At 40.3% G+C, this 26,474-nt stretch overlaps 1 protein-coding gene across 1 annotated transcript in view; it reads right to left on the bottom strand.

The window, feature by feature from the left end:
• Positions 1-26,474, bottom strand: part of LOC131132286 (multiple epidermal growth factor-like domains protein 11) — a 104,891-nt gene that overhangs the window by 33,071 nt on the left and 45,346 nt on the right. The window contains 3 exon segments of the mRNA XM_058077780.1: positions 4,818-4,954; positions 5,038-5,158; positions 7,372-7,618. Of these exon segments, the coding sequence (XP_057933763.1) occupies positions 4,818-4,954; positions 5,038-5,158; positions 7,372-7,618 (505 nt within the window).

The following is a 26,474-nucleotide window of genomic DNA, read 5'->3' on the forward strand; positions in this document are numbered from 1 at the left end:
GACGTTAACGTTAATGTTTCAGTGCAGCGACAGTACAAAACCGCAGTTGGCGTCATTAATCACTTCGAGAAGATGATATCATAACCGAAACATGAAAACCAAGGCTTTTTTCCACATAGGAAATACTGGAAATCCAAATAATCGGTTCATCCATATCCCATGCCTCCTGATGTGATACGACGGGAAAGAGAACGAAACGCCAAGCAAAATGGCCCCACCGACTAACCGGAACTAATTTCCTCATCACCAAAAATCCGTCCAGTACTCAGCTCACGGCCGGAAGTCGTGGGTAAGTCACAGTTGATGCACTACACTCCTTGTCATTGAAAAAAAAAAAAAAGCGAGTGTGAGCGCACCGATCCACGGCCGAGCACAGCCCAGAACCAGAAGCAGTTGATGTTTGCTAAATCCAAGGATGAAGAGTCTTGAACCAGTCATGATGTGCTATATATATATTGAGGGACGAATAAAGGCATATCTTAATCTTAATCTTAATCTTAATCTTAATATATATCACTATATTGACACGCACTATGGTACACATTATGGCATTGGATGCTCATATCACCGAGTACTTTGGTACGGGACAAAAAATAAAAAAAATGTAAAAAATTTTTAAAACGGAATTTTTTTTAATAAAAATTAATAAAATAAATTAATAAATAAAATAAATTTGCTAAATACAAGGATGAAGAGTCTTGAACCAGTCATGATGTGCTATATATATCACTATATTGACACTTACTATGGTACCCATTATGGCATTGGATGCTCATATCACCGAGTACTTTGGTACGGGACAAAAAATTAAAAAAAATAAAAAAAATTTAAAAACAGAAAAAAAATTTATAAAAATTAATAAAATAAATTAATAAATAAAATAAATTTGCTAAATCCAAGGATGAAGAGTCTTGAACCAGTCATGATGTGCTATATATATCACTATATTGACACTTACTATGGTACACATTATGGCATTGGATGCTCATATCACCGAGTACTTTGGTACGGGACACAAAATAAAAAAAAAAATAAACAAAATTTAAAAACAAAAAAATAAAATAAAAATTAATAAAATAAATTAATAAATAAAATAAATTTGCTAAATACAAGGATGAAGAGTCTTGAACCAGTCATGATGTGCTATATATATCACTATACTGAGTATAGTGTATGTAGATGAATAATAACTAGTGCCTTAATATAAGTACATTATAGATATTTTAAATTTGTATCAATGAATCTATAAATAGTCTATAGAAATAATTGCATTGTTAAATTACTAGCTGGCCCATTTAGAACGTAATTTCCAACAATGTACACTTAAACTAATAAAAACCAGCAAAATTTGTAAAAAATCTGCGGTAATTTGACAAGAATGAAGTAAACGACAAAGGTCATAACTTTACGAGAATAACGGCATAATATTATGAGGGAAAATAATGTAATTTTAGTAGCATGAAGTTGAAATATTTTGACAAAAAAAAAACAAAATAATGTAGTTTTTGTAAAATTTGCTTAGGGAAATATACTATGAGATACTAAGAGAATGAAGTCAAATGTTTATTATAAAAATGTATGTAATTTTAATGAATATTAAGTAACTGAATTGTTCATTGTTGTCTGCGGTAATGCGGTCGTTGTACCGGACCGTTGAAAATGTCGATCTCTGGGCGTCCCGACTGAGACTGAATCCGGATAAGCGGAGGAAAATGGATGTATTGTTAAAACGTGCTTAATGTAGGAATATTATATTTAGTAAAATATCGTGATACGGCGGCCCGTGAACCTGTCACTGATCAGGTGTCTCACCAGGGGAGACATCTTTCTCATTAACGGAATTGAGCCAACATCTCTCCACTCGGAACATGACAAATCACTCAATTAAGTTGTCTTAATTTTGTATCATGTTCAAATCACGTAGACTTCCTCCAGACTTTTATCTTCTCTAATTCTATTAGGACGAGGACTCAATCTGGGAATTATTGGGTGTAGGTTAATTTACCTCTCCGGGTCTGAAATAAATGGATGTCATTTGGGAATACCGAGGGACAAAAAGAGAGGGAGATGTTCATACAGAAGCATCCATCCATCCATCTTCCTGCGCTTATCCGGGTCCGGGTCATGGGGGCCGGCAGTCTCAGAAGAGAAGCCCAGACTTCCCGGTCCCCAGCCACCTCCTCCAGGTCTACCGGGAGGACACCAAAGTGTTCCCAGGCCAGCTGTGAGACATAATCCCTCCAGCGGGGGACATTTTTTTTTGGCCAGTTTTTCTCGGGAATCCTGCCATGAAGTCCGGCATCCTGAAGTCGCCGCTTCAGTCTTGATACTGACGTTGGTGTTTTTGACGGCTACTATTTAGTGCAGTTGCCAGGTGACGACCGCCACGCTCGCAGATATTTGTGCGGCGTTTTTCTGTCCTTGTTAGACCCGGTTTGTGCTGCTCTCTGAAGGGAGTAGTTAGTAACAGCATGGTAAGAGATTTTTGTTTTAGTTTAGATTTTTACATGGCTTTTGTAATCATCTATTAGCCTTATAAAACGATGAACTTGTATTAGCAGCCATAGCAGGAAATTGATACAGTAGGCCTCTATGCAAAAATATAGATCGTTCTTTGAAAATCATTTGATTCATTTTAATTGTTTTGATAAAATTGTTTGTGAAATGTATAAAAAAAAAAATTCTTTGGAAAACAAAGAAATTTGTGTACCCCGCCTCTTGCCTGAAGACAGCTGGGATAGGCTCCAGCACCCCCGCGACCCTCGTGAGGAAAAGCGGTAGAAAATGAATGAATGATAAAATTGTTTGTGAAATGCATAAAAAAAAATTATTTCTTTGGAAAACAAAGAAATTTGTGTACCCCGCCTCTCGCCTGAAGACAGCTGGGATAGGCTCCAGCACCCCCGCGACCCTCGTGAGGAAAAAGCGGTAGAAAATGAATGAATGAATGATTCATTTTAATTGTTTTGATAAAATTGTTTGTGAAATGCATAAAAAAAAAATTTTTTCTTTGGAAAACAAAGAAATTTGTGTACCCCGCCTCTCGCCTGAAGACAGCTGGGATAGGCTCCAGCACCCCCGCGACCCTCGTGAGGAAAAGCGGTAGAAAATGAATGAATGATTCATTTCAATTGTTTTGATAAAATTGTTTGTGAAATGCATAAAAAAAAAATTTTTTTCTTTGGAAAACAAAGAAATTTGTGTACCCCGCCTCTTGCCTGAAGACAGCTGGGATAGGCTCCAGCATCCCCATGACCCTCATGAGGAAAAGCGGTAGAAAATGAATGAATGAATGAATGATAAAATTGTTTGTGAAATGCATAAAAAAAATTATTTCTTTGGAAAACAAAGAAATTTGTGTACCCCGCCTCTCGCCTGAAGACAGCTGGGATAGGCTCCAGCACCCCCGCGACCCTCGTGAGGAAAAGCGGTAGAAAATGAATGAATGAATGAATGATAAAATTGTTTGTGAAATGCATAAAAAAAAATTATTTCTTTGGAAAACAAAGAAATTTGTGTACCCCGCCTCTCGCCTGAAGACAGCTGGGATAGGCTCCAGCACCCTCTCGTGAGGAAAAGCGGTAGAAAATGAATGAATGAATGATTCATTTTAATTGTTTTGATAAAATTGTTTGTGAAATGCATAAAAAAAAAATTTTTCTTTGGAAAACAAAGAAATTTGTGTACCCCGCCTCTCGCCTGAAGACAGCTGGGATAGGCTCCAGCACCCCCGCGACCCTCGTGAGGAAAAAGCGGTAGAAAATGAATGAATGAATGATTCATTTTAATTGTTTTGATAAAATTGTTTGTGAAATGCATAAAAAAAAATTTTTTTTCTTTGGAAAACAAAGAAATTTGTGTACCCTGCCTCTCGCCTGAAGACAGTTGGGATAGGCTCCAGCACCCCCGCGACCCTCGTGAGGAAAAGCGGTAGAAAATGAATGAATGATAAAATTGTTTGTGAAATGCATAAAAAAAAATGATTTCTTTGGAAAACAAAGAAATTTGTGTACCCCGCCTCTCGCCTGAAGACAGCTGGGATAGGCTCCAGCATCCCCATGACCCTCATGAGGAAAAGCGGTAGAAAATGAATGAATGAATGAATGATAAAATTGTTTGTGAAATGCATAAAAAAAAAATTTTCTTTGGAAAACAAAGAAATTTGTGTACCCCGCCTCTCGCCTGAAGACAGCTGGGATAGGCTCCAGCACCCCCGCGACCCTCGTGAGGAAAAGCGGTAGAAAATGAATGAATGATAAAATTGTTTGTGAAATGCATAAAAAAAAATTATTTCTTTGGAAAACAAAGAAATTTGTGTACCCCGCCTCTCGCCTGAAGACAGCTGGGATAGGCTCCAGCACCCCCTCGTGAGGAAAAAGCGGTAGAAAATGAATGAATGAATGAATCATTTTAATTGTTTTGATCAAATTGTTTGTGAAATGCATAAAAAAAAATTTTTTTTCTTTGGAAAACAAAGAAATTTGTGTACCCCGCCTCTTGCCTGAAGACAGCTGGGATAGGCTCCAGCATCCCCATGACCCTCATGAGGAAAAGCAGTAAAAAATGAATGAATATTATATATTCATTATATATAATGAATATTTTAATATATATATACTTTTTTTCCTCAGTAGACACATGTGATTCACCTGAAGCCAGTAAAAATTGATAAATACGTGATAATGCAGGTAAAATGGAGGTAAAATAAAAAAAAATAAAAAAAAAAAATTAAAAAGAAAGTGCATAAAGTATTCTTAAATCAACACTATTGTTAAAGAACCTTTAACATGATCATTTCCTCTCCTGATGTCCCTTACCTCTCTCCGATGTAGCCAGCGTTGCATTGGCACTGACCGCTGATGTGGTCACACAGTCCTCCGTTGCGACACGTGCACTCCTGGGAGCAATTGATGCCGAATGAGCCAAAGTGACACGGCTGTGCGCACACGGGACCCTGAGAGTGTCGGAGGGCAGGAGTTTGTACCGTATGGAAGGAGTCCACGTGAACGGGAGGGGGCATGCAAAGTGAGGTCATACCACCCATCCGGCAAGGCAGGAGCATTCCCCGGTCACGTGATGGCACGATCCTCCGTTCTGACAGGGGCAACGTTGTTCGCACAGGGAGCCGTGTTTTCCTGGCGGACATGGATCCTCGCAGCTGGAGGGAAAGAAAGGAAGGAAAGGCTCGCATTTGCACGTTACAAACACATGAAATGTTACAGAATGTTCATAAATAACGTCTACAACATCTGGGATGCAGATGATGGGCAAACTTTCAGACTTTCTTGGGTTAAAAAAAATTCTCCGGGTACTCCGGTTTCCTCCCACATTCCAAAAACATGCTAGGTTAATTAGCGACTACATTTTAACTGGGCAAATATCGAAGATTATCATGTTGACGACGTGGAAATTGATACAGTAAACATTCTTAATGTCTTCACTAGCTCAAACTTATTCCTATACACTAAAATCATCACACAGCAACTTAATACAGAAAAGGTAGCCAGAAAATATTTTTTAAATTCTAAACTTGTATTGGTACAACCTACCTGTTGAGTGTTAAGTTGCTGTGTGATGATATCAGTGTTCTTTCCGAGATGTTATATAGAGTAATAATGGTCAGACCTCACAGCTAGGAGACCCGAGTTCAATCCCACCATCGGCCATCTCTGTGTGGAGTTTGCATGTTCTCCGGGTACTCCGGTTTCCTCCCACGTTCCAAAAACATGCTAGGTTAATTAGCGACTAAACTTTAACTGGGCAAATATCGAAGATTATCATGTTGACGACGTGGAAATTGATACAGCTCGAAGTAAACAATCTTAACGTCTTCACTAGCTCAAACTTATTCCTATACACTAAAATCATCACACAGCAACTTAATACAGAAAAGGTAGCCAGAAAATATACAAAATATTTTTTTAATTCTAAACTTGTATTGGTACTACCTACCTGTTGAGTGTTAGGTTGCTGTGTGATGATATCAGTGTTCTTTCCGAGATGTTATATTGAGTAATAATGGCCAGACCTCACAGCTAGGAGACCCGAGTTCAATCCCACCATCGGCCATCTCTGTGTGGAGTTTGCATGTTCTCCGGGTACTCCGGTTTCCTCCCACATTCCAAAAACATGCTAGGTTAATTAGCCACTCCAAATTGTCCATAGGTATGAATGTGAGTGTGAATGGTTGTTTGTCTATATGTGCCCTGTGATTGGCTGGCCACCAGTCCAGGATGGACCCCGCCTCTCTCTTGACGGCTGGGATAGGCTCCAGAACCTCCCACAACCCTCATGAGGATAAGCGGTAGAAAACGAATGAATTAATGAATTTGGGCCGCATGGTGGACGAGTGGTTAGCGCGCAGGCCTCACAGCTAGGAGACCCGAGTTCGATTCCACATTCCAAAAACATGCTACGTTAATTGGCCACTCCAAAATTGTCCATAGGTATGAATGTGAGTGTGAATGGTTGTTTGTCTATATGTGCCCTGTGATTGGCTGGCCACCAGTCCAGGGTGTACCCCGCTTCTCGGCTGGGATAGGCTCCAAGGAACCTTGTGAGGATAAGCGGTAGAAAATGAATGTATTCTACGTATATCGGGTAACCTGAGTGTACAGGTGACAAATCGGGGTGTTAGTTTATATCTAGAGGGCTCTAATAATAATAATAATGTAAAAAAAAAACCTGTACATTTTACTAAAATAATTAATTAATAAATAAATAATAAATAAATTAAATAATCATAATGAACAAAGTAATTTAAAATAACAATTTTCAGAAATATACAATAAAAAGAATTAATAAAAATGTTTTAGCCTACATAATAAATATATATTTAACAATAATACATTCAAATGAAAAGAAAATATGTATGTAACATATATATCTATATGTGGCTCTAGCGCACCCCCCCCCCTCGGCAACCCTTGTGAGGATAAGCGGTAGAAAATGAATGAATGAATGAATGAGTATGTTAGCTCCTCCTTGTTTACTTTTGTGACGGTCCAAACTGTTGGGTAAAAAAATAAAAAAAATAAAAATAAAATTAAAAAAAGTACCGTAAACTACCCAGCATGCCTTGCGGCCAAAACATATGGGTGTTTTGTAGGTATTGGGATGTGGGTCGGCATTTTGAATGTGTGTGTGTTCATGTTCACTGCAAGCATCCCACAATAGCGCCGCACATTGTGTTGCTAAGCTACACTTTTCATGGTAAAGGTTTGAAATAATGTGGAAATGCCCGGCGGGCCAGATCAAGATACTTGGTGGACCTGATGTGGCCCGCCAGGCCGCATTTTGCCAACCCCTTTTGTAATTGGACATGTAATCAACATATCTTGTAGTAAAGAGCAACAATGACGGAGCACTCACAGGGCCCCCGTGTATCCGGGTGCACAGAGGCACTTGCCAGTTTCGTGGTGGCAAGTTGCACCGTTGAGGCACTGGCACCGGAGCAGGCAGTCCTTGCCATAGAGGTCGGGCTGGCACGGCTCCTCGCACCGCCATCCCTGGTAGCCATCGGTGCAGACGCAGGCTCCGGTGATCGGGTTGCACTTGGCCCCGTTCCGGCACTGACAGCGATTGGTGCAGTGGGGGCCCCAGAAGTCACTTTCACAGGCTGGAGACACAAGGACATGGACGCTCGTTAGTGTTTCTAATCATAGTTTTCAATGTTACATACATACGTATTTTCTTTTCATTTCAATGTATTATTCTTAAATATATATTTATTATGTAGGCTAAAACATTTTTATTAATGCTTTTTATTTATTTTTATTTTATTTTTATTTTAAATTACATTATTAATTATTATTAATTTATTTTACTGTATTTATGTATTATTTATTAATTAATTATTTTAGTAAAATGTACAGATTTTTTTTTTTACATTATTATTAGAGCCCTCTAGACATAAACTAACAACCCCATTGTCACCTCTACACTCAGATATACGTAGAATACATTCAAAATGTGTGTGTTATATATATGCTGTGCACCCCCGCCCCCCCCCCCGGACTATTTTGTTAACTCAATGCTACCCATGCATCAAAATATTTGCTCACCCCTGCCTTACATATACAGTATATTATATGGTTAATAACCATATAATAATCTATTTTTAGATTTTTTTTTTTTTGTCTGATATTAGCTTTTTTTTACCAAAAACCGATATTGCCCAATTGCTCAATTTCTGATACCGAAATGTGTAAGATGACATATCTCCTGTGGTGGAATGAACAAATATGTGTTCTATACAGCATTTTAATTATCGAAAAAAACATATCAACCAATATCGCATTTTGTAATGATAATTATTACCATTAGGACGTCCCTAATGGTAATGTTATGTGCTTATGTTACGTTACATGAATGCTAAAGTACTGCGACTATCAGCACCGGCTGGAGTCTGCAATAAGATTTGCATACCTGAGTAAGCTTTCATTTTAATTAACTGCATCAAATGTGCTTTTCTGTTTCAAGTGAAATCACCATTGATAATCATTGACGACGGTGATGTAACGAACCTTTAATTAAAAACGACATCTCGATGTTATCTTGGTGCTTTTTGGCTGACGAGCTGGATAAAAGTTGTGTGGACCTTCTCACCAATTACCACACAGAGATGCCCGAGTAGGGAATCAAACCCGGGTCTGCTAGCTACGTGGGCTGCGTGCTAACCACATTCCACCATGCGATTTAGTATGATTACTTAATTATAAATAGAATATTTTCATAGTTAAACCTAAACATTATTAGAGACCCGAAGGCATGAAATAACACCCCTATAGTCACATTGACACTACAATTATCCAAAAAAGTGGACATAATAGGAGTCACCAATTATTACATAGAGATGCCTGTGCGGGGAATCAAACCCGGGTCTCCTAGCTATGTGTCCTGCGCGCTAACCACGTTTCACCATGCGATTTAGTATGATTCCTTAATTATAAATAGAATATTTTCATAGTTGAACCTAAACATTATTAGAGACCCGAAGGCATGAAATAACACCCCTATAGTCACATTGACACTACAAATTATCCAAAAAAGTGGACATAATAGGAGTCACCAATTATTACATAGAGATGCCTGTGCGGGGAATCAAACCCGGGTCTCCTAGCTATGTGTCCTGCGCGCTAACCACGTTTCACCATGCGATTTAGTATGATTCCTTAATTATAAATAGAATATTTTCATAGTTGAACCTAAACATTATTAGAGACCCGAAGGCATGAAATAACACCCCTATAGTCACATTGACACTACAAATTATCCAAAAAAGTGGACATAATAGGAGTCCCCAATTACCACAAGATATGCTCGAGCGGGGAATCAAACCCGGGTCTCCTAGCTACGTGGGCTGCGCGCTAACCACGTTCCACCATGCGATTTAGTATGATTCCTTAATTACAAATAGAATATTTTCATAGTTAAACCTAAACATTATTAGAGACCTGAAGGCATAAAATAACACCCCTATAGTCACATTGACACTACAAATTATCCAAAAAAGTGGACATAATAGGAGTCACCAATTATTACATAGAGATGCCCGAGCAAGGAATCAAACCTGGGTCTCCTAGCTACGTGGCCTGCGCGCTAACCACGTTCCACCATGCAATTTAGTATGATTCCTTATTATACTATTAATTATAATAATACTTATTATTATAAATAGAATATTTTCATAGTTGAACCTAAACATTATTAGAGACCCGAAAGCATGAAATAACACCCCTATAGTCGTCACATTGACACTACAAATTGTCCAAAAAGGTGGACATAATAGGAGTCACCAATTATTATATAGAGATGGCCGAGGGTGGAATTGAACTCGGGTCTCCTAGCTATGTGGCCTGCGCGCTCACCACTCTAGCACCATGCGATTTAGTATGATTCCTTAATTATAAGTACAATATTTTCATAGTTAAATCTAAACATTATTAGAGACCCGAAGGCATGAAATAACACCCCTATAGTCACATTGACACTACAAATTATCCAAAAAAGTGGACATAATAGGAGTCCCCAATTACCACAAGATATGCTCGAGCGGGGAATCAAACCCGGGTCTCCTAGCTACGTGGGCTGCGCGCTAACCACGTTCCACCATGCGATTTAGTATGATTCCTTAATTACAAATAGAATATTTTCATAGTTGAACCTAAACATTATTAGAGACCTGAAGGCATGAAATAACACCCCTATAGTCACATTGACACTACAAATTATCCAAAAAAGTGGACATAATAGGAGTCACCAATTATTACATAGAGATGCCCGAGTAGGGAATCAAACCCGGGTCTCCTAGCTACGTGGCCTGCGCGCTCACCACTCTAGCACCATGCGATTTAGTATGATTCCTTAATTACAAATAGAATATTTTCATAGTTAAAACTAAACATTATTAGAGACCCGAAAGCATGAAATAACACCCCTATAGTCACATTGACACTACAAATTATCCAAAAAAAGTGGACATAATAGGAGTCACCAATTATTACATAGAGATGCCCGAGTAGGGAATCAAACCCGGGTCTCCTAGCTACGTGGCCTGCACGCTCACCACTCTAGCACCATGCGATTTAGTATGATTCCTTAATTATAAGTAGAATATTTTCATAGTTAAAACTAAACATTATTAGAGACCCAAAGGCATGAAATAACACCCCTATAGTCGTCACATTGACACTACAAATTATCCAAAAAAAGTGGACATAATAGGAGTCGTCAATTACCACACGATATGCCTGAGTGGGGAATCAAACCCGGGTCTCCTAGCTAAGTGGCCTGCGCGCTAACCACATTCCACCGTGCGATTTAGTATGATTCCTTATTATACTATTAATTATAATAATACTTATTATTATAAATAGAATATTTTCATTGTTGAACCTAAACATTATTAGAGACCCGAAGGCATAAAATAACACCCCTATAGTCACATTGACACTACAAATTATCCAAAAAAGTGGACATAATAGGAGTCACCAATTATTACATAGAGATGGCCGAGGGTGGAATTGAACTCGGGTCTCGGAGCTGCGAGGTCTGCATCCCAAATGTGTATGGAATAGCTGCTATAAATCAGTGGACCCTAGAGGACAATGCGTACTAACAATAGTACGTGACATCATCTATGACATCATCAATCAGGTACCACACCGCAGGCTAACCTTCACTCCGTAGGGATGAGCCGTAGGACTTGAGAAGATCCAAGAATGGATCATATGGGATGTTTCATCAACAAGAAATCAAGCAGGGTTCTCCTGCTTTGTTTTTAATCATCTTTAGAGCGAGGACTTTTCTTTCTTACTCTTAACTCAGCATCGTCAAATCCTTTATCCTTTCACGGTCTCAATTATTCAGGAGCAAAGAGACCAAATCAGGAGACTAATGACTTTGATCAGGAGTAGCTCACTGCTGGCACAAAGCACAACTTGGAGCACTAAATTAAGAATAGAATAATAGACTCTGACAAGGGCTAACTCGGGAAGGAATACGTTTGGTTTTTGTCAGTCGTGTAGGAGGTCTTCCATCTGGTCCCAACAAGAACAAAAAAACAACAACATTGTGGAGGACATTATTTCTGTGGCGGTGTCCGGGACACAGCTCCAGGATTCCCGCGGGTTATTCCATGTGTTCCTAATTTGTTCAGCATGTTGACAAAAAACACCTCAACACGATTCATTTGGATTAGCATAGAGACTTGACGTAAAGGGATTCAAACCGTGTGCTTCCCCACTCATTCATTCTAAAGGCAATGAATCAAGCAGCTTTCCAGTCCCGTCCTATATCGTCTATCTCAGGGGTCTCAAACTCGATTTAGTTGGGGGCCACTGGAGCTAGGGTCTGGGTGAGACTGGGCTGAGACTCAGGTTTTCCAAAAAAAAAAAAAAAAAAAAAAAACGCATTTATTAAAAAAAATATTTAAGAAAATAATAAAATAATTTAAGAAAAATATACAAACTTTTTCAGTACTTTGGTTCCGATTTTCTACAATAAAAGCTCTGATACTTTTTATTTTTCTGCACAAAATAAGATGAAAAATAAACAAATCAAGAATAAAGAAAATCAATCAATCGGTAATAAAAAAAATATAATAATAATAATAATAAAACGGCAAATAATAAAAACTTAAAAAAACACATATAGTTGGTGGGTAGACAAATTATTTTATTTCATATTAAAACGAACAAAGCATTATTAGAGCCCTGTAGACATGACAAAACACGACTATAGTCACATTTATACTCTTTTTTTATTTACAACATATTGCGCAACCGCGGGGTCTCGAGACACGTGCTAACTCGCAAACTGGACCGCTAGCGACCTAAACGGTAGCCTCCGAGTTATTTCCTTTCAACTAAAAAAAAAAACCAAAAACTTACCACTTCCACACGGATAGGGAGGATAACTATTAACAGTTATTTAACCTTTAACATGAACATGAATCAAAAGTAATAATTTTTTCTGGGTACATGATACCATACAGCATCCATATCAAACATTAAACTTTCATATCAAGGCGGGGGTCTCAAACTAGTGTCCTGCGGGCCACATTTGGCCGAGGAGCAAGGAGACCCGGGTTCAATTCCACCCTCGGCCATCTCTGTGTGGAGTTTGCATGTTCTCCCCGTGCATGCGTGGGTTTTCTCCGGGTACTCCGGTTTCCTCACACATTCCAAAAACATGCTAGGTTAATTAGCCACTCCTATTATGTCCACTTTTTTGGATCATTTGTAGTGTCAAATCAAGAATAAAGAAAATCAATCAATCAGTAATAAATAAATATAATAATAATAATAAAAACTTAAGAAACCACATATAGTTGGTGGGTAGAAAAATTATTCTTTTCAGATTAAAATTAAAAAAACATTATTAGAGCCCTGTAGACATGACAAAACACGACTATAGTCACATTTATACTCTTTTTATTTACAACATATTGCGCAACCGCGGGGTCTCGAGACACGTGCTAACTCGCAAACTGGACCGCTAGCGACCTAAACGGTAGCCTCCGAGTTATTTCCTTTCAACTTAAAAAAAAACCAAAAAAACTTACCACTTCCACACGTATAGGGAGGATAACTATTAACAGTTATTTAACCTTTAACATGAACATGAATCAAACATAATCATTTTTTCTGGGTACATGATACCATACAGAATCCGTATCAAACATTAAACTTTCATATCAAGGCGGGGGCCTCAAAGTAGTGTCCTGCGGGCCACATTTGGCCCGCGGGCTGCATGTTTGAGACCCCTGGTTTATAGTATATGCCCCACGATTGGATGAATATTTTGCCAGTAGAAATGGCCCAGGGGGAGGAGGGGGGGATACCTACTCAACCAAACGACTGCCACCTGATAGTAGCTAATGAGGTATTTTATATTTGCATAATTTCTCTTTGTGTCGGGTAAATAGTTGTACAGTACAAAGAAAGTGTTTTGCTACGTGACTGGGTCAGTCAACAACTCATTAACTCAACTAATACGTCTAGGAAGAAATAAGACTATGAATAAAATCCATCATGAATAAAGTCCACATACCCGCTCCGGAATACAAACGATATCATTCCCACTATCCTATAATTCACGTACTGTTCCCGTGCGCAAAGTTTAGGGAATGACGCAAATATTAAATGTCAAAGTCTTCCACCCCAGTATCATTTCATATACTACTAGAATGTTCTACAGATGGATGACATTAATGGCCGTCGACTCTTTGTCAAATGAACTTAATTCCACTGCATTTCAGCCCTGCCACAAAAGGACCGGCTGACATCTTGTTGGTGATTTTTGTACCAAAGTACTCGGTGATATGAGCATCCAAATGCCATAATGTGTACCATAGTAAGTGTCAATATAGTGATATATATATAGTATTTCTCATCCCTTGTATTTCTTGTATTTAGCAAACATCAACTGCTTGTATTGTTTCTTGAATTGGCTCGTCGTTGTGCATTGTTTGATTCCCTTACTCAATGCGTTCCATAGTTTGATTCCACATACTGAAATGCTATGCTAATGCTAACGTAGTCCTAGCATAGAAGTATTTCTAATGTACTTCTTCCCTGAGATCATATTTCTCCTCTCTTGTAGAGAAGTATTGGATGACATTTTTAGCTAATTGGTTATTTTTAGCCTTATGTATTATTTTAGCTGTTTGAAGATATAAGAACTATATGAGCAAGTTGAAGTTTTTGTGATTTTTAGAAATAAGGAGTTAGTATGTTCTCTGTAGGCGGCATTATGAATTATCCTTACTGGCCTTTTTTTGCAGTACATTTAGCCAGTGAATATTGGTTTTATAGTTATTAGCCCATATTTCCAAACACAATAAGTAAGATATGGTAGAACCAGAGAGCAATAAAGAGTGTGGAGTGATTTCTGATTTCTGAGAACAAATTTTTGCTTTGTTCAATATTGAAATATTTCTGGCCAAATGTATTTGTTGCATATTGTGTACTGTTGAAAAATATTAACCTGAAAAATTCCATCATGTAAAAAAAAAAAAAAAACCCGTACAGCCTCTAGCTTCTTCCATTCATTTTTAATTATGTGACATCTTTGTCAAAATGTTGGCTAACTGAGAGGGGCCATGAGACACGACACCGTTAGTACTTTAGTAATAAACACACGCCGTGTTATTGTTTTGCTTTTACTGCGAGCACGGGCCGAATAATATACATTATTAAACACTACCCTCTTATTTATTACAAACAATGCCATAATGCGACTTCCGTAAAAAAAAAACATTAAAAAAAATTAATGTAATATAATAACACTCGGGGTGGTTAGCGCGCAGACCTCACAGCTAGGAGACCAGGGTTCGATTCCACCCTCGGCCATCTCTGTGTGGAGTTTGCATGTTCTCCCCGTGCATGCGTGGGTTTTCTCCGGGTACTCCGGTTTCCTCCCACATTCCAAAAACATGCTAGGTTAATTAGCCACTCCTATTATGTCCATAATAAAATAAATGTGACTATAGGGGTGTTATTTCATGCCTTCGGGTCTCTAATAATGTTTAGTTTTAACTATGAAAATATTCTACTTATAATTAAGGAATCATAGTAAATTGCATGGTGGTCGAGTGGTTAGCGTGCAGGCCACGTAGCTAGGAGACCCGGGTTTGATTCCCCGCTCGGGCATCTCTGTGTGGTAATTGGTGACTCCTATTATGTCCACTTTTTTGGATAATTTGTAGTGTCAATGTGACTATAGGGGTGTTATTTCATGCCTTCGGGTCTCTAATAATGTTTAGTTTTAACTATGAAAATATTCTACTTAATAATTAAGGAATCATACTAAATTGCATGGTGGTCGAGTGGTTAGCGTGCAGGCCACGTAGCTAGGAGACCCGGGTTTGATTCCCCACTCGGGCATCTCTGTGTGGTAATTGGTGACTCCTATTATGTCCACTTTTTTGGATAATTTGTAGTGTCAATGTGACTATAGGGGTGTTATTTAATGCCTTCAGGTCTCTAATAATGTTTAGTTTTAACTATGAAAATATTCTATTTATAATTAAGGAATCATAGTAAATTGCATGGTGGTCGAGTGGTTAGCGTGCAGGCCACGTAGCTAGGAGACCCGGGTTTGATTCCCCGCTCGGGCATCTCTGTGTGGTAATTGGTGACTCCTATTATGTCCACTTTTTTGGATAATTTGTAGTGTCAATGTGACTATAGGGGTGTTATTTCATGCCTTCGGGTCTCTAATAATGTTTAGGTTTAACTATGAAAATATTCTATTTATAAATAAGGAATCATACTAAATCGCATGGTGGGAAGTGGTTAGCGCGCAGGCCACACAGCTAGGAGACCCGGGTTTGATTCCCCGCTCGGGCATCTCTGTGTGGTAATTGGTGACTCCTATTATGTCCACTTTTTTGGATAATTTGTAGAGTCAATGTGACTATAGGGGTGTTATTTCATGCCTTCAGGTCTCTAATAATGTTTAGGTTTAACTATGAAAATATTCTATTTATAATTAAGGAATCATACTAAATCGCATGGTGGGAAGTGGTTAGCGCGCAGGCCACACAGCTAGGAGACCCGGGTTTGATTCCCTGCTCGGGCATCTCCGTGTGGAGTTTGCATGTTTATACCCGGTTTTCTCCGGGTACTCCGGTTTCCTCCCACATTCCAAAAACATGCTAGGTTAATTAGCGACTCCTATTATGTCCACTTTTTTGGATAATTTGTAGTGTCAATGTGACTATAGGGGTGTTATTTCATGCCTTCAGGTCTCTAATAATGTTTAGGTTTAACGATGAAAATATTCTATTTATAAATAAGGAAACTAAATCACATGGTGGGACGTGGTTAGCGCGCAGGCCACACAGCTAGGAGACCCGGGTTTGATTCCCCGCTCGGGCATCTCTGCGTGGAGTTTGCATGTTTATACCCGGTTTTCTCCGGGTACTCCGGTTTCCTCCCATATTCCAAAAACATGCTAGCTTAATTAATTAATCACATTTTTTTAAAATTATACCTTTTGAGTGTTAAGTTGGTGTGTGATGAGTTTAGTGTTCTCTGTAAGAACACTAACACATTCCAAAAACATGCTAGGTTAATTAGCCACTCCAAATTGTCCATAGGTATGAATGTGAGTGTGAATGGTTGTTTGTCTATATGTGCCCTGTGATTGGCTGGCCACCAGTCCAGGGTGTACCCCGCCTCTTGCCCATCCCAAAGACATCTGGGATAGGCTCCAGCACCCCCGCGACTCTCGTGAGGAAAAGCGGTAGAAAATGAATGAATGAATGAATGAATGAATAATAACAGTCGCTGTCATGGTTACGCAACAAGCTAAGATCACACAACAATACTGGAAAATATTCATTTTACAGACCTACATAATCATAATCATGGTTAGGGTCAGTTGGATGGATGGATGGATGGATGGATGGATGGATGGATGGATGGATGGATGGATGGATGGATGGCTAATCCTCATGGTTAGGGTCAGTTGGATGGATGGATGGATGGATGGATGGCTAATCCTCATGGCTAAAGTTGAGCGATGGCGACGCGACTGACCCATAAACCTACATGCACACTTGTGTTTAATTCAGAGCCATTGATTTCCTTTTTCCAATTAATAATTGTAATTAGCGGCGGCATATTTCACGCTGTTTGGGACGGGGGTCGATAAGGGGGGAGGAGCGGCCAGATGGATGACACAGTTTACAGTCGGCATGGCTGGACTAAAGTGTCTCTTTGGAGTAACAGCGACTGTTTTTCTTTCCAGGAGACGAAGCAAAGCAGCACTCATGCGCGTAACGTTTAGAGACTGTAAAACTGCCGGAACTTGAATTTGACTAAATATTTACTTCCCAATGCGTGACTCAAATTGGATCGCTTGAAAAATATCTTTCCATGCCTGATAATTATATTTTAATGATCTTGTTTTATGCAAACGTGGGCCATAAATCCAAGTTGCGCTGATGGCTCCGTTTGGCAGGGGTTGGAGGTCAAACCTCAAACCTCATCCAGCACATTACTGAGGAGGCACGCCATGAAAGTGGGGATGATTTTCTTTCTTTCCTTCTTCTTTATTTATTTCAGACATGCATACTATGTTACGTTCATCTTTCGTTAAAAAAAAGAACACTAAACTCATCACACACCAACTTAACACTCAAAAGGTATAATTATGAAACCAGCTCAAACAAATCATTCATTCATTCATTCATTCATTTTCTACCGCTTATTCTCACAAGGGTCACGGGGGATGCTGGAGCCTACCCCGGCTGTCTTCGGGCGAGAGAGAGGCGGGGTACACCCTGGACTGGTGGCCATGCAGCCAATCACAGGGCACATATAGACAAACAACCATTCACACTCACATTCATACCTACGGACAATTTGGAGTCGCCAATTAACCTAGCATGTTTTTGGAATGTGTTAGTGTTCTTACAGAGAACACTAAACTCATCACACACCAACTTAACACTCAAAAGGTATAATTATGAAACCAGCTCAACCGAATCATTCATTCATTCATTCATTTTCTACTGCTTATCCTCACGAGGGTCGCGGGGGATGCTGGAGCCTATCCCAGCTGTCTTCAGACGAGAGAGAGAGAGGCGGGGTACACCCTGGACTGGTGGCCATGCAGCCAATCACAGGGCACATATAGACAAACAACCATTCACACTCACATTCATACCTATGGACAATTTGGAGTCGCTAATTAACCTAGCATGTTTTTGGAATGTGTTAGTGTTCCTACAAAGAACACTAAACTCATCACACACCAACTTAACACTCAAAAGGTATAATTATGAAACCAGCTCAACCGCATTATTCATTCATTCATTCATTTTCTACCGCTTATCCTCACGAGGGTCGAGGGGGATGCTGGAGCCTACCCCAGCTGTCTTGGGGCGAGAGAGAGGTGGGGTACACCCTGGACTGGTGGCCAGCCAATCACAGGGCACATATAGACAAACAACCATTCACACTCACATTCATACCTATGGACAATTTGGAGTCGCTAATTAACCTAGCATGTTTTTGGAATGTGTTAGTGTTCTTACAGAGAACACTAAACTCATCACACACCAACTTAACACTCAAAAGGTATAATTATGAAACCAGCTCAACCGAATCATTCATTCATTCATTTTCTACCGCTTATCCTCACGAGGGTCACGGGGGATGCTGGAGCCTATCCCAGCTGTCTTCAGACGAGAGAGAGAGAGGTGGGGCACACCCTGGACTGGTGGCCAGCCAATCACAGGGCACATATAGACAAACAACCATTCACACTCACATTCATACCCATGGACAATTTGGAGTGGCTAATTAACCTAGCATGTTTTTGGAATGTGTTAGTGTTCTTACAGAGAACACTAAACTCATCACACACCAACTTAACACTCAAAAGGTATAATTATGAAACCAGCTCAACCGAATCATTCATTCATTCATTCATTTTCTACCGCTTATCCTCACGAGGGTCGCGGGGGATGCTGGAGCCTATCCCAGCTGTCTTCAGACGAGAGAGAGAGAGGCGGGGTACACCCTGGACTGGTGGCCATGCAGCCAATCACAGGGCACATATAGACAAACAACCATTCACACTCACATTCATACCTAAGGACAATTTGGAGTGGCTAATTAACCTAGCATGTTTTTGGAATGTGTTAGTGTTCTTACAGAGAACACTAAACTCATCACACACCAACTTAACACTCAAAAGGTATAATTATGAAACCAGCTCAACCGAATCATGCATTCACTCATTCATTTTCTACCGCTTATCCTCACGAGGGTCGCGGGGGATGCTGGAGCCTATCCCAGCTGTCTTCAGACGAGAGAGAGAGAGAGGCGGGGTACACCCTGGACTGGTGGCCAGCCAATCACAGGGCACATATAGACAAACAACCATTCACACTCACATTCATACCTACGGACAATTTGGAGTCTCCAATTAACCTAGCATGTTTTTGGAATGTGTTAGTGTTCCTACAAAGAACACTAAACTCATCACACACCAACTTAACACTCAAAAGGTATAATTATGAAACCAGCTCAACCTAATCATTCATTCATTCATTTTCTACCGCTTATCCTCACGAGGGTCGCGGGGGATGCTGGAGCCTATCCCAGCTGTCTTCTGGCGAGAGAGGCGGGGTACACCCTGGACTGGTGGCCAGCCAATCACAGGGCACATATAGACAAACAACCATTCACACTCACATTCATACCTATGGACAATTTGGAGTGGCTAATTAACCTAGCATGTTTTTGGAATGTGTTAGTGTTCCTACAAAGAACACTAAACTCATCACACACCAACTTAACACTCAAAAGGTATAATTATGAAACCAGCTCAACCGAATCAGTCATTCATTCATTTTCTACCGCTTATCCTCACGAGGGTCGCAGGGGATGCTGGAGCCTACCCCGGCTGTCTTCGGGCGAGAGAGAGAGGCGGGGTACACCCTGGACTGGTGGCCATGCAGCCAATCACAGGGCACATATAGACAAACAACCATTCACACTCACATTCATACCTAAGGACAATTTGGAGTGGCTAATTAACCTAGCATGTTTTTGGAATGTGTTAGTGTTCTTACAGAGAACACTAAACTCATCACACACCAACTTAACACTCAAAAGGTATAATTATGAAACCAGCTCAACCGAATCATTCATTCATTCATTTTCTACCGCTTATCCTCACGAGGGTCGTGGGGGATGCTGGAGCCTATCCCAGCTGTCTTCAGACGAGAGAGAGAGAGAGAGGCGGGGCACACCCTGGACTGGTGGCCGTGCAGCCAATCACAGGGCACATATAGACAAACAACCATTCACACTCACATTCATACCTAAGGACAATTTGGAGTGGCTAATTAACCTAGCATGTTTTTGGAATGTGTTAGTGTTCTTACAGAGAACACTAAACTCATCACACACCAACTTAACACTCAAAAGGTATAATTATGAAACCAGCTCAACCGAATCATTCATTCATTCATTTTCTACCGCTTATCCTCACGAGGGTCGCGGGGCGTGCTGGAGCCTATCCCAGCTGTCTTGGGGACGGGCGAGAGGCGGGGTACACCCTGGACTGGTGGGTGTATATTGATATTGGCGCTCCGACACACGCGGTCAATTCCAGACTCAGACTCTTCCAGAGTCCTCATAATCACAACAACGTGTTAAGAGAGTAGCAAGAAGCAGGAGAGATGGGTTATTTTAACGAAAAATCATTAAGACATTGCAACTCCCATTTCGTGTGGAAGTGGTATTTATCTGTATTCCTCATTTTTATTGCTTTATTGTATTTTTTCCTCATGGCTGCAACACAAGCTGTTCTATTCTGTCAGTTGGTTTCACTCCCATGCGTTTATTTATTCATTTATCTTCAATCACTCCATCTTATTTCTATGTAAATACTCGTGTGTATTCATTCTTATTTGATCTGCTCTTATTATCTACTTATCTATCTTCTTTGGTTTGTTTTTTTTTTTATTTTGGAGATGGCGATAAAAGATGAAATAATAATTCATAGATTAAATAAGAACAGTTCTTTTTCCTGTTTTTCAGACTTGTTGAATTGTGCAAATGAGAGACTTGTCGGCAACATCAGTACCATATATTTATTGGAAGTATGCGTTCACGTTTCTTAGTGGGGGGGGGGGGTGCATAGCAGCAAGGGGGAGGCAACTTACTTCTCCGCGCCAAAGTGGAAGACAAAAAGCCCAATGAATAATTTGTGCCCATTTTCGAGTGAAAGCAAAATCAGCTCCGCGGGATTGAAAAGGATTTATGGTGCCGGTCTCCTCAGGTGAAAACCGCCAGCGGATGATAAACAAGTTTTGGGGAAATTAATCAAGAGATGTTGGTGGCGAAGGAAGAGGGAAGCGGTGCCGAGTGGGCAAGTCCTTTTTTACACTTTAATGACTTGTCCGTCGTGAGGTTTTGGCTGGCGTGAGCTCACGTGGGATCGTGGGGGGGGGTGGCTAATCAAAAGGTTTCCGAGGTGAGGTTGCCAGTCCATTTCCCTCTCTCCTTTGAGACAAAAGATTGATGGCGTTTCCGAGAGAGGAGAAATGTTTGACAGCAAATAACCGACTCAAACGTCCACGCTGATAAAGTCCTGGCGTTCTAAAGAGAAGCTCAGCGATACACTTTGGAAATCACAGCCATTACTTATGTGACCGAGTTCCGGGCGAATCGCAAAGTCTTGGGACACGCCTCTTAATTACGTAATGAATCAATTGCCGCTTTCCTTAGCGCCATCTTAATTTTGGCGTTCTGGTTGCAAAAGTTGAAATAAATCTGCGTATGAGAAGCTCCGATGTCAGCCGGGGTGGGGTCGCCCTTGTTATTGACGTTGGAAAATTCAAAGTTTGTGTGTTTCACTGCGGTGCATTCAAGAGCTGACGACCAAAGTGCGGAATCTCAATGCTTGATGAAAAAAACATTACGAGTTGAGTACAAAGACATAAACATTTAAAAATTGTGGGTTTGTGGAGTGGTAAAGTAGCCAACCGTATTTGTTTACAATTATTATATAGGCTAACAGGCTAACAGGGCTAACAATACACTTTCTCAGACAGGCACATATTTTCTCAAACGCAAATTTCTAATTTCGTTTGAATTCTAACGATCGATTGCTTGGACACAAGAACTGTGTCTCGTCCCGGTGCAGTTCGCCTGTGGTGTTTTTGTATCCTTGTTAAAACATATTGAGTGTTTTAGTCCTCTATGAACCAAAGATTCATTTCCAATATTCCACAATGGCACCCTACGTAGCATGATACAATTAGAGGAAAACTCTGCAGTGGGGCATGAAGGAGATTGATTGACAACCAATCAGAACACAATGGGCGGGTTCTCCCTGAGCCAATCGGGACCGTGGTGGCTGGATACACAGACTGAGACAAACTGGACATGTCTTCAACTTTCACATGAGTATATAACACCCTCTACAGATAGCAGTAGAAAATACAACAACGCATCAATAGATCGCTCTAATACACCACAAGGATGTAGACCACAATGTAATGTTAAAAATAAGCAAAATTGCGAGGGAACACTGTGTGTACGTGACACAGCGAGTGCTATGGGAATGCAAAGGAACCATTTTTGCATCGGTTAAGCGACGGTAGATTGTAGGTGACTAATAATAATACGTCAGAATGATATTAATATAATAATATTGGCTGGCGACCAGTCTAGGGTGTACCCCGCCTTACGCCCGAAGACAGCTGGGATAGGCTCCAGCACCCCCCGCGACCCTCGTGAGGAAAAGCGGTAGAAAATGAATGAATGAATGAATAAAATATTATAATAATTACAATAAAATTTAAATAATAATTATTATTGTTATGTAAAATGGCACGGTGGTCTAGGGGTTAGCGTGCAGACCTCACAGCTAGGAGACCAGGGTTCAATTCCACCCTCGGGCATCTCTGTGTGGAGTTTGCATGTTCTCCCCGTGCATGCGTGGGTTTTCTCCGGGTACTCCGGTTTCCTCCCACATTCCAAAAACATGCTAGGTTAATTAGCCACTCCAAATTGTCCATAGGTATGAATGTGAGTGTGAATGGTTGTTTGTCTATATGTGCCCTGTGATTGGCTGGCGACCAGTCCAGGGTGTACCCCGCCTTACGCCCGAAGACAGCTGGGATAGGCTCCAGCACCCCCCGCGATCCTTGTGAGGAAAAGCGGCAGAAAATGAATGAATGAATAATTATTTTTAATTTGTAAACAACAGACCATGTCAAAAAACGAAATTGATACAACCATCAAAAGGTTGGCTCAGGCCATGATGCCAGGTTGTATGTTGACTTTAAATGAAATACTTTGGAAAGATTGGGCGGGCCGTATTCAAACACTTGGCGGGCCGGATGTGGCCCCCGGGCCGTACTTTGCCCACCCCTGTCGTATGCGGTATTACAGTACGACACCATTCCCGCTCCAAACTTTTCACATAGCGGCTAAAGTCCTTGAATGGGAGTTAGAAGATAAAACCAGAGTCGCTAGGTGAGTGCGCCGCGTTAGCTTTTTGTAATACGACAAATCTTCATGAAAAGCCAAAGCGACTCTTCCCAGGGGTCTTTGGCTCCTATTTAGCCAACAGCAGCCTATCAGCTCAACCCGGCGGCTTAGTTCCTTCTTTCCTATGGTGATTGCCTCTCGGCGCACAGACTTTACCCCCCCCCCCCCAACACCCCCGTCTCCCGGTGGAAGGATGACCTTCCCATCTCATTCAGGACTGCAGAGTCACCGCTTATGTACCGGTGGGGATTGAAAACTCATCTCTTCACCAAGCATGTCACGTCTTACTCGCCCCGTACTTTTCTCTTTTTCCTCCAGCTCATCCTCCCGTCTTCGTACCGACAACTTAACCTCTTGGACCTATATCAATTATTTACTTGAGCACATCTCATGAACTCACTCTGCCACAAGCGCAAGAAAGCCAACGAGAAGGAAAAGGTTGCGTAGACGTATCCAGCAAATTCCCCGATGTACACTTTTCTAATTATGTCAACGATGAGTGACGCAGAGTTAATGTATTCATGCTAACGACGTACTTTGTACGACGGACTCTAGTTGTCTCCTTTCAAAAACTTACAACAACTTATTTGAACTACAACATATGATGTATGAAAAATATACAAAAAAATATACAAACTTTTTCACTGCTTTGGTTTCGATTTTCTACAATAAAAGCTCTGATAAAACATTCCACTGTTCTCAAATATCTTCATTCTTATTTTTCTGCACAAAATAAGATGAAAAATAAATAAACAAATCAAGAATAAAGAAAATCAATCAATCAGTAATAAATACATATAATAATAATCATAAAAACTTAAAATGAACAAAGCATTATTAGAGCCCTGTAGACATGACAAAACACGACTATAGTCACATTTATACTCTTTTTATTTACAACATATTGCGCAACTGCAGGGTCTTGAGACACATGCTAACTCGCAAACTAGACCGCTAGCCACCTAAACGGTAGCCTTCAAGTTATTTCCTTTCAACTTAAAATAGCCAAAAACTTACCACTTCCACACGGATAGGGAGGATAACTATTAACAGTTATTTAACCTTTAACATGAACATTATTTACAACGTATTGCGCAACTGCAGGGTCTTGAGACACATGCTAACTCGCAAACTAGAGAGCTAGCGACCTAAACGGTAGCCTCCAAGTTATTTCCTTTCAACTTAAATAGCCAAAAACTTACCACTTCCACACGGATAGGGAGGATAACTATTAACAGTTATTTAACCTTTAACATGAACATTAATCAAACGTAATAATTTTTTCTGAAAAAAAAAACCAAAAACTTACCACTTCCACACGGATAGGGAGGATAACTATTAACAGTTATTTAACCTTTAACATGAACATGAATCAAACGTAATCATTTTTTCTGAAAAAAAAAACAAAAACTTACCACTTCCACACGGATAGGGAGGATAACTATTAACAGTTATTTAACCTTTAACATGAACATGAATCAAACGTAATCATTTTTTCTGAAAAAAAACCCCAAAAACTTACCACTTCCACACGGATAGGGAGGATAACTATTAACAGTTATTTAACCTTTAACATGAACATGAATCAAACGTAATCATTTTTTCTGGGTACATGATACCATACGGCATCCGTATCAAACTTGCGGGGGCCGCACTAACATTAAACTTTCATATCAAAGCGGGGGTCTCAAACTAGTGTCCTGCGGGCCACATTTGGCCCCTGATATAGAATTTAAGAGGGTTTTTACGCTCGATGAACGGTTCATACACACACAGCAAACAATGTCCTACAAGCCTTTATGGTCACAATAATGTTTAGGTTTAACTATAAAAATATTCTATTTATAAATAAGGAATCATACTAAATCGCATGGTGGGACGTGGTTAGCGCGCAGGCCACACAGCGAGGAGACCCGGGTTTGATTCCCCGCTCGGGCATCTCTGTGTGGCGTTTGCATGTTTATACCCGGTTTTCTCCGGGTACTCCGGTTTCCTCCCACATTCCAAAAACATGCTAGGTTAATCGGTGACTCCTATTATGTCCACTTTTTTTGGATAATTTGTAGTGTCAATGTGACTATAGGGGTGCTATTTCATGTCTTCTGGTCTCTAATAATGTTTAGGTTTAACTATGAAAATATTCTATTTATAAATAAGGAATCATACTAAATCGCATGGTGGGACGTGGTTAGCGCGCAGGCCACACAGCTAGGAGACCCGGGTTTGATTCCCCGCTCGGGCATCTCTGTGTGGAGTTTGCATGTTTATACCCGGTTTTCTCCGGGTACTCCGGTTTCCTCCCACATTCCAAAAACATGGACTCCAAATTGTCCATAGGTATGAATGTGAGTGTGAATGGTTGTTTGTCTATATGTGCCCTGTGATTGGCTGGTGACCAGTCCAGGGTGTACCCCGCCTCTCGCCCGAAGACAGCTGGGATAGGCTCCAGCAACCCCCGCGACCCTCGTGAGGAAAAGCGGTAGAAAATGAATGAATGCTTCTTCCTACTCCTTTTGGACACGTGGAACTGGGAACTGATTATGGGATGCACTCAATTGGAATCTGATTTTGACTGATTTTCCATGGCATTCGGAATACTGTGTTCTTGGGCTACAGTATATAGACATGGTATACAGTAAGTATTCCCAGCTACGGACATTAAACGTATGCATTAAGTTTTCTAAAACTATATTACATTAACGATCGACTCCTTAAAACGAAAAAAAAACATAAATACGGCTTTGTTAGCGAATGGCCACCAGTCCTGGGTCTTCACCTGAAGACAGCTGGGATAGGCTCCAGCACCCCCGTGACCCTTGTGAGGATAAGCGGTAGAAAATGAATGAATGGATACCGGGTAAATTAAATGGGTTTTGTACCAAAAAGCAAATTTCCAACAAAATAAAAGTATCTTATAATCGATTTTCTTCATTTAATCTTTTTCTC

Source organism: Doryrhamphus excisus, chromosome 7, assembly GCF_030265055.1.
Source record: "Doryrhamphus excisus isolate RoL2022-K1 chromosome 7, RoL_Dexc_1.0, whole genome shotgun sequence".
NCBI classification, from domain to species: domain Eukaryota; kingdom Metazoa; phylum Chordata; class Actinopteri; order Syngnathiformes; family Syngnathidae; genus Doryrhamphus; species Doryrhamphus excisus.